The sequence below is a fragment of the Cebus imitator genome, unplaced genomic scaffold (genome assembly GCF_001604975.1).
Source record: "Cebus imitator isolate Cc_AM_T3 unplaced genomic scaffold, Cebus_imitator-1.0 Scaffold199, whole genome shotgun sequence".
In the NCBI taxonomy this organism is placed as follows: domain Eukaryota; kingdom Metazoa; phylum Chordata; class Mammalia; order Primates; family Cebidae; genus Cebus; species Cebus imitator.
In genome coordinates, this window is record NW_016107514.1 from 1013462 (window position 1) to 1022914 (window position 9453).

General features: G+C 37.3%; 1 protein-coding gene across 1 annotated transcript in view; it reads right to left on the reverse strand.

The window, feature by feature from the left end:
- The window catches only part of RAB2A (RAB2A, member RAS oncogene family), an 88538-nt gene that overhangs the window by 38658 nt on the left and 40427 nt on the right, over nt 1-9453 (reverse strand). The window contains exon 3 of the mRNA XM_017547556.2: nt 6161-6228. Coding sequence (XP_017403045.1) covers nt 6161-6228 — 68 coding nt within the window. The remainder of the gene's footprint in view (nt 1-6160; nt 6229-9453) is intronic.

Sequence of the window (9453 nt, forward strand, 5' to 3'; positions counted from 1 at the left end):
AAAAAAAAAAAAAAAAAAAAAAAAAAAAAAAAAAAAAAAAAAAAAAAAAAAAAAAAAAAAAAAAAAAAAAAAAAAAAAAAAATTTCCTAAGACACTCAGAGATGCAAAAAAGTAGAGCAGAACAAGTCTGCCTAAGAGACAAAGAACATGCTCATTTTTAGTGATGTTTAATATTAAATCAGAGTCATGGAACATTTGTGCAAAATGAGTCTTCATCTTTCATGTAAGGATTACTAAATCAAAATTGGTCCTTTGCACCATAATTTTAAAACTTATTACTAACTGCCAGATAAAGAATCCCCCAAATTGGCTTTCCTATGCGTCTGAGTTTTTTGGTGAATAGCAACTTTTGTAGTAACCATGCTGGCAACTAGTAGTAATCTTAACTCTTCTTCCTCTTCTACCCCATAAAACATAACTTTATACATATTAAGCTATAGTTCAAAAATCTCTAAATACCCTCAATTAAAGTCCTAAGCTCTTGGGAATCCGACTTCTACTTGTCTCACAAGAATTTTTTCATATTCAATCAAAGTCTGGTTCATACAAATCCATTTTTTTCTACTAATATCTTGTCTATAGTCTGAAAATTCCTGCTTTTATGCCACTGTTTAACTGCTTGCCTGAAAACCTACTTTCTTCTCTCTCCACCTATCCAATTTCCATTTCCTTTGAGGACCAGCTCAAGCCCTAATTCTTTCACAAAGCTGGGAAAGCTCCTCTACCACAGCCCACAGTTATCCTTTTCTCCTCACAAATCCAAAGGCACTTTCATGTGGTCATTTGGTTCTAACACTATTAATTAGATAAAATGAACATACTACTCAAACACTTATCTTTTTTCTTCTTTAGTTATCCTTGAAAGATAGCTTAACTAAGAATACTATATATATACACACACACACATTTTTTTTTTTTTTTTTTGGAGACTGAATCTCACTCTTGTCACCCATGCTGGAGTGCAATGGTGTGATCTCGGCTCATTGCAACCTCCCAGGTTCAAGCCATTCTCCTGCCTCAGCCTCCTGAGTAGCTGGGATTACAGGCACCTGCCACCACACCCAGCTAATTTTTGTGCTTTTAACAGAGATGGGGTTTTGCCATGATGGCCAGGCTGGTCTTGAACTTCTGACTTCAGGTGATCCACCTGCCTCGTCCTCCTACTGTGCTGGAATTATAGGTGTGAGCCACCGTGCCTGGCCACTAAAGTATATTTATAGTAGGCACTCAAATATGTTACCTGGATTGATTCCAAAGAGTCAATAAAGTGAGAAAATTAAGATTTGTGAGAATCAATCTTACAGTAATACTTCTCTTACTTGCATTGTGACTTATTTATCTAACAGCTCCAGCTATGTAGAACACAGATGAGAACCAAAAGAAGGAAAGAAGGATTTCTAAACAATAGTCAAACAAACTGTGCCTTGCCCAAGCATTAAATCTCAGGTACTTTACTTAGCGGACTCAACTTAAAAATTTAGACACTTATCAAGGAACTGCTATCACTGAGGGGAAATATTTTGAAATCTACATGCATGTACAAAACTTCTATTTTAGGTGACAGGAAGATCAGTAAGAATCAACATGATTTTTACGCTGTCTGACTGTCCAAAAGGGTGATCACTGACGTCAGATACTTTTAGTGCTGCAATGCAAAAAAAACTTGAGACCACAGGTAGGAGGTAATCACTAAAGTAGAATGAAATGTTTAAGACAGTTTCCTGTCCCTGTAGTTGTTCAAGAAAATGTAGATGAACAGCTGCCTAAGGAGGCAGAACAGCTGCAGCTCTAAGCCTCTCAACTCCTGGCTGGGGGGATAGAGCAGGGAAGAAGGAAGAAGTGACAGTAATGGGAGCAGAGAGGAAAGACAGAAGTGAAGGCAGGATTGTTTCTAGGCCTCAGGGTTCCAGGCCCTTTCCCTGGCTCACCACATCTGGTCATACATCCTTACTGATGCATTGAAACAAAATAACATTCAATTTTCAGAAACAGTAAATCAAGAGTATAAAGTAACACGTTTTTCAAAGGAGAAAAAAATATGCCTGTGATTTGCTGAGAAGAAACTTAGCATGTTAGTTTTCACATAATTTTGTCAAAATTTCACTAACTTTCACTTGATAAAAGACATCTAAAAATAGAATATTTCTAGGGAAGCTGAGTAGATACATGAACTTAACTAGAATATCCATATTACAAACTTTTTTGGAGGGGCTGAGAAATCAAACATATTTGGATATGCTGGAAGAGTGACAGAAGGCCAGGGAAAAAGAGAAAAAGAGCACGAGCAGAGCAAGGCGGTAATGGCAGGCCAAGGTCTAAGAGTGAGAACACACTTCTGCCCTTCTTCTGCCAATAAACAGAAACCAGGGGCAGCGTATGTTTCTTCTTTTACTTCCCCTGGCAGAATAATAATATTTACAGGTTTGGCTTTTAATAAATGAAAAAAAAGTACCTCAGTACAGGGCCAAGTGTCAGTGCTTAACGGGAGGCCCTGACAGACTCTTATCATTGCTTCCAGCTGTGATACTGATTGATGGCCTTAAGGCCTCCAAGGAGTATCTGCTGGCAGCTATCCTCACTATTTGCAAAAGAAATCAAGGGTGTTGGATGTAAAAATTTTGCAAGGAAAACTCCTTATTTTAAATTTTTGAAGATAAAAATGACAAATGTGCTAAGATACTGAGACAAGTTTTCCCTTGAAGGGAAAATTTCATTTCTATAAGGCTGATGAAACAAATAATATTTTACTAATTTTCCCCTGAAGGACTCTAGGATGGTTTTGTAAACATTCTGGGTCACGAATAGACAAAACCCTTGCTATAAAAAATGTAACTGGCTATCCAAATGTATAGACACACTGTAAAACATTAATGGTACGGAAAATCCTGTTTCACTCAGATATAAGCTAAGTGTGAGACCAGCCTTAATGTGTATCAGATTACATTTATTATAAAGTTTTGGAGGTTGGGTATGAAGTAAAAAGAAAGTCAATGAAAATAAGAGAAAAGCCTGACCAGAAACACAGGGAGACGCCATCTCTACAAAAAATTTAAAAAATTAGCTGCACATGGTGGCCTGCACGTGTAGTCCCCGCCACTCAAGAGGCTGGGGTGGGCGGATCGCTTGAGGCCAGGCATTTGAGGCTGCAGTAAGCCACGATTGTGCCACTACACTCAAGCCTGGGCGACAGAGTAAGAAAGACACTGTTTCAAAACCAAACCAAACCAAACCAAACCAAAACAAAAAATAACAAAAAGGAAAACTATAAGACCAAGACTCAAGAAACAACCTCCAAAAGAAATAAGTTACACTTTTTAAAACAGTCCTTTAAATCTGGAACAGACCATTGGTTCCTGGAGCTCTCCTTGTAGAAGTGCTTGAATTCTTGGGCATTATGATGTCTTTAAAGGGACCACAGTCTCTCTCAGATATAGAGAAAAGAAAATGAGCCCTATGCTCTCCTAGAGGAACACAAAAAAGGGTGTTTTTTTTCTATTCCTTTCTCATACTGTCCAGCATAAGAAATTGTTATAGATTTATTTTGAAAGTTTATTGTTGTGTAAAGAAATCAACTCAAGCTAAAAAAACAAAAACAAAAAACCAGGCTTCTATCAAAAGAATGCATGATGAATTAATCTACAAAAGAGACAACTAGGAAACGAATGGCTTACTCAAGTTTCAAAAAACAAAGGGACTACTTTAAGAATAGAAGAACAAGTGAATAAACTAAAATAACCTCAAGACAATGAAGTGGTTTATGCCTAAAATATCACATAATTATCCTTACTGTATTAATCTTGCCTTTCCAAAACCATGTACTTCAGTAGATGACGTCTCCTGAACAGAGCCAGTGACCCTATAAGTTGCTTAGACAGAATGAGATTCTCTATTCACTCATTAAGTAAAATTTACCAAACACTGTATGTATCAGTCACCAAGCTAAGAATACAGGATACAAAGCTGCATAAGATATAGGTGGTTCCTCCTCTCATAACGCTTACTCTGAGAACGGGAGATATGTGAACAAAAAGCTATGACAATAGGATCAGAGTAACAACAGGGATATGCACAAAATATTACAGGAAGAGTAAGTTATTCCCATGGGGATCAAAAAAGTCTTCACAAAAGAGCTGACATCTTAGCTGCTTTCAATGGAAAAGCAAACAAAAAGGCACTTCAAGCAATGCAAGTACTTATACAAAAGTATAAAGAATGAAATATGTTTACTGAGGAACAACAAGTAGTCTGGTTCACACTACACAATGGAAAGGTGTGTGTTACACAAGGTTATAAGCTAAAACAAGTAACATAGTTTATGTAAATCAGTTCTGAAAAAAAGAAACAGCTGGGTGTGGTGGTGAACGCCTATAGTACCAGCTATTCAGGAGACTGAGGTGGGAGGATTGCTTGAGCCCAGGAGTTTGAGGCTGCAATGAGCTGATTGTTGGCACTGTACTACAGCCTGAGTTACAGAGTGCGACCCTGTCTCAAAAACAAGAAGAGAGAAACTCTTTTAATATAGAAGCAGAAAATATTTCCTTTTGGTTGGAGATTATTAATTTTAAACCTCTAGGAAAAAAGGGACTTTGTGTATTTTATTTTGATCTTTTCCATGCAGTTTTGAGATGTTGCCTGAGAGAATGCAAATCAAAAGTTTTGAGATGCTTGAGGCTCCTGTGGGAAACCCCCTAAGGAATAGTGAAAGTATTAATCTTCACTGAGGAAGAGGAGGCAAAAAAGTACAAGAACCCAGAGTCAAGTGGACAATTCAAGGACAGGACCAGATAGAAATGTAGGGTTATTATTTAAGGGACAACTGTGATACACAGGAAGTATCAGGAAACCCAGGTCCCGCAAGAGCCTTCAGCAACTTGCTTGGTCTAGGGGGTCTTCACAGACTGGATGTTCTCTAAGGTTTCTTCTTTCAATGGCTACTATACATGACAAGTGAGAAACAAACTGAGTGACTTGAGAAAAATAGGCCATGGGTGTATGATGATTTAAGGTTATCCCATGTATTTTATATCTCCTTTACTAGTTTAGAGAATATGATCTTTGAACCAACAGAAGACCCTTCCAGGTTTTCTCAATTGGGGTTCTGTGAAGAATTATCTCCTAATGTCCTGAAGCAGTGGTTCTCAAAGTGTGATCCCAGGACCTTGGGGATTCCTCAGACTCTTTAAGGGACCATATGGTCTTCCATTTCCCAACTGCCTATTTGTGTGAGGCTGGATTTTCTTCATATAGTTCAACGAAACAACATACGTAAAACTCAGTGAAGAACCAGATACGAGAATCCAGCGTCTTCTATTAGGCAGACAGATATCACTAGTCTTACCAGAAAAATATAGTTTTTTTTTTTTTTTTTTTTTTTTAAATATACAGTTTAACTCCATTACAATTGTATTGGTTACCCTAACAATAAATTTATTAATTTAAAATGAATTAATGATTGAATATTTGATAAGTTTCTCATTACCTTCAAGCCACATAAGCTAAAGCTCTTTGGGGGTTTTCATTAATTTTTAAAAGTATGAAGCAGTTCTGAAACAAAATGGTTTGAAAATTGCTACCTTAAAGCACCCAATGTATATAGTAACTTCACTTTTATGCATCTAGGATGGGAGAATAGGGAAAATAGTCACTCAAATCATTTTCTGTATACCGTGGTTCAGATGAGAAACCACCATTAAAAACAGTATTGTATGGCATGTAATTGGTACTCAATAAATAAGGGTAAATAACAATTAGGATACTGGATTAAGAGCAATACAAGTGGTTAGGACTAAAACTTGTACAATAATAAGCTTGCAGAATAAGTTATTATATAATATTGATATTCTTATTTTACTTTTTATGTGTTCTTGAGACATGCTGATTGTTTTTCTTAAAAACACGGTTTCTAGAGCATTTCATTTAATACCACATAACGTAAGCATCCACTCAGATATGCTCACTAACACCAACACCCGGGGCCCATCTATTGAAAACAGTGCATAAGAAAAACCAATCTTCTCCAGCACATTTCATGTCATGGCTGCAGGTTAGTGTCTAACAAACCATAACAGGCATATAATAACATTAAAACAAAACAAACGTACAATGTACCTTTATAAAGCAACTTTACTGAGATCATAGAGTGCATTCTTCCTATACTTACCGTATCCCATATCTGAAGTTTTATCTGTTTTCCATCAATAGTTATCATTCGAGCACCGAACTCTACACCTAAACAGAGTAGAAAATGATTTGTTACAAAATTAGTGAGAACATAGCTCACATTCAAGGATTAAAAACAGAATGTTTACTTTCAAGACATGATATGCTAGGTGATATACAGATTGACTTTAACAAATGCAGTGTCTACTCTCAGAAAATATATAAGCTAAGGAAGAGGTGCTAATAAGTCATACCTAAGAACGTAATTAAAATACTAAGATTCTAAAGTCTGGCAGAGTCAATAAGAAGAAACCAACTGTGGTCTTCATGTTTCGCAGGCTCAGTAACATAAAAACTAAAAAAGAGATCCAAGAGTCATAATTATTAATCACAAATGTTAAATATTAAAATTTCTTAAAAATTACATTCATATGGTATAAAAATCACTAAAAGGGATAGGTATATTTCAATATCATAGTATTGTGCCGGCATGAATAATTAGCAAGGAAAGAAATCTCCAAATCTGCCATTAGCTATATCCAATGTTTTAATATACTTCCCAGAAAGTGCTCCATGAATAAATACACATGTAGAAATAAGTATACAATTCTGCATGGGAACATATAAATGCTGCTCTGCAATTTGCCTTTTTTTTTTTTAAAGACAAGAGTCTCGTTCTGCCGCTCAGGCTGGAGTGCAATGGTGTGATCTTGGCTCACTGCAACTTTCGCCTCCAGGTTCAAGCGATTCTCCTGTCTCAGTCTCCCCAGTAGCTGGGATTACAGGTGCCCACCACCACATCCAGCTAATTTTTGTATTTTTAGTAGAGATAGGGTTTCACTATTTCTCTATTTTTAGTAGAGATATTGACCAGGCTGGTCTTGAACTCCTGACCTCAGGTGATCCACCTGCCTTGGCCTCCCAAAGTGCTGGGATTACAGGTGAGAGCCGCCGTACCAGGCCACAGTTGCTTCTGATTTAATAATATATCACAGACATTATTCCGTATCACAAACATCCTTGTAAATCAATAAACATAAAAATACACCATTATTTTTGATGTTTGCATAATATCCTTTTGTGTATAGATAATTTACTAAATTGTCATTTTATTCCTACAGATTTAGGTTGTTCTCACATTTTCACTAAATAGTGAATGCTGAAATGAACTTTCTGCACACATTTTTCAACTTACTATGATTTTAGGCAATTTACAAGAAATAGGATTGCAAGGGGAAATAGGATTGCAAGGGGAAATAGGATTGCAAAGGGAATACAGACTTTACACTTACAAGTTTACTACTTTGGCTTTTAATTTGCACTTGTCATCTTTGGAAAGTACTCATTCAATCATCAAATCAGTAGTAGAAAAATAGGGAATAATTTTAGAAGAGCAAACAGCTGTAAAGACAACTCTGAAAGTAGTGTATCTCTTATAACAAATAATTACTGCCTAGAGTGTGTTCAATCAGTATTTAGACCAGAGTAAGGGTGAAGGAAAGACACATATGGTCACCAAAAACCAAATGTCATCCTGGCAGAAAAACAACTTCTAGTTTTCCAGGGAAGAGCACACTGCCCGATGTTAGAATTCCAGTTTAGCATCTCCCATAACTCCCCAACTGTGATTAGGAGGGTGAAAAACAAAGGTAATTTGTCCTATGATATAAAACCTGATGGGGTTTTATGCTACTTATTCCGTCCCACAGGCCTAATGAATACCAAGAAACTAAGATGATGTTCACGTTTCTCAGGCTTAGAAATACAGGAAAGCTAGAGAAAAGAGAACCAGCAGTCATGATGTATCAGACTGAAAAATGAAAAATTGTAACATTATGCCACATAAAACCATTACAGTGTTTACATATATATTCATCTACATATGCATACAGATTTATAACATAGCTATATGTATATATATTCATATCTGTTCTGTGCCATAGGGTGGGGATACACAGAAAATCCATTAATGACATGAAAAATGAAATTAGTTGAGGGAAGAAACCAGTTGCTAAGTATGGTACAGATGTTCTTTGAAATACTCAGTACTGAAAAGGAATGTACTGAAGCACAAAATTCTACATGTCAGCAAGGTATCTGACAGACTAGAGGCCTTCTCATGAATCTATTGTTTCTAACTAGAAACGAGAGAGAAAAAAATTATTTTTCCTTCCATTGTCAAGGATGGGCTGGCTTTTAAGCACAATCCTAAACTATCTACTTTGCTCATAATGTCAAAATTAACAAAAAACAACTGCTAACTAGAAACAGATCCATGAATGCTCCTGACACCAATGGTGGGCAAGTAAGGAAGGCAAGGCTAGCAACAGCAAGCAGATGCTGCCTCTCTGGAACTGATATCTTGAGCAGAGGGCTAAAGATACAGAAATTGACCTGTGACCACTCCATCTGAGCAGATGTGAAGCTAGCACAACTGCCCCTGCTGCAAGGTGACTGTTAACAGTTTCTGCTTTCTGGCCTCCAAGATGCTTTGTTCCTGCCCAATTCCAAGTCTCCAACCTCCTGTAGGTTCCATATACAACTACAGATACAGAATATTCCCTTTGCTTTAATTTAGCTAGAATTGGGTTTTAGTATGTTCATCTCTTTATTCAAATTAAGCAGATCAGCTGGGCCCAGTGGTGCAGTGTTGTCTATAATCCCACACTTTGAGAGGCTGAGATAGGAGGATTGCTTGAGCCCAGGAGTTTGAGGCTAGCCTGGGCAACATAGGGAGATCCAATCTCTATGAAAAATTAAAAAATCAGCCAGGCATAGTGGCATGTGCCTGTGGACCCAGCTGTTTGAGAGGCTGAAGAGGGGAAGGATCACTTGAGCCCGGGAACTTGAGGCTGCAGTGAGCCATGATCGGGTGGCGTGAGACCTTGTCTCAAAAAACAAAACAATAAATGAAGTAAGCAGATAGAGATCGTGAAGCTTAAAATCTTTAAACAAAAATTTTGTCTCTAAAAATACATCCAATTTGAAATAAATCTGTTAAGTGAAAATCAAGAATGTTTCTAAACCAGGGAAGTGTCATAACAGAATAGACATTTTAACTTATCAACCAGGTCAGGATGAATAATTTAAAAAAAACACTTTGGGAGGCCGAGGCGGGTGGATCACGAGGTCAAGAGATCGAGACCATCCTGGTCAACGTGGTGAAACCCCGTCTCCACTAAAACTACAAAAAATTAGCTGGGCATGGTGGCGCGTGCCTGTAATCCCAGCTACTCAGGAGGCTGAGGCAGGAGAATTGCCTGAACCCGGGAGGCGGAGGTTGCGGTGAGCCGA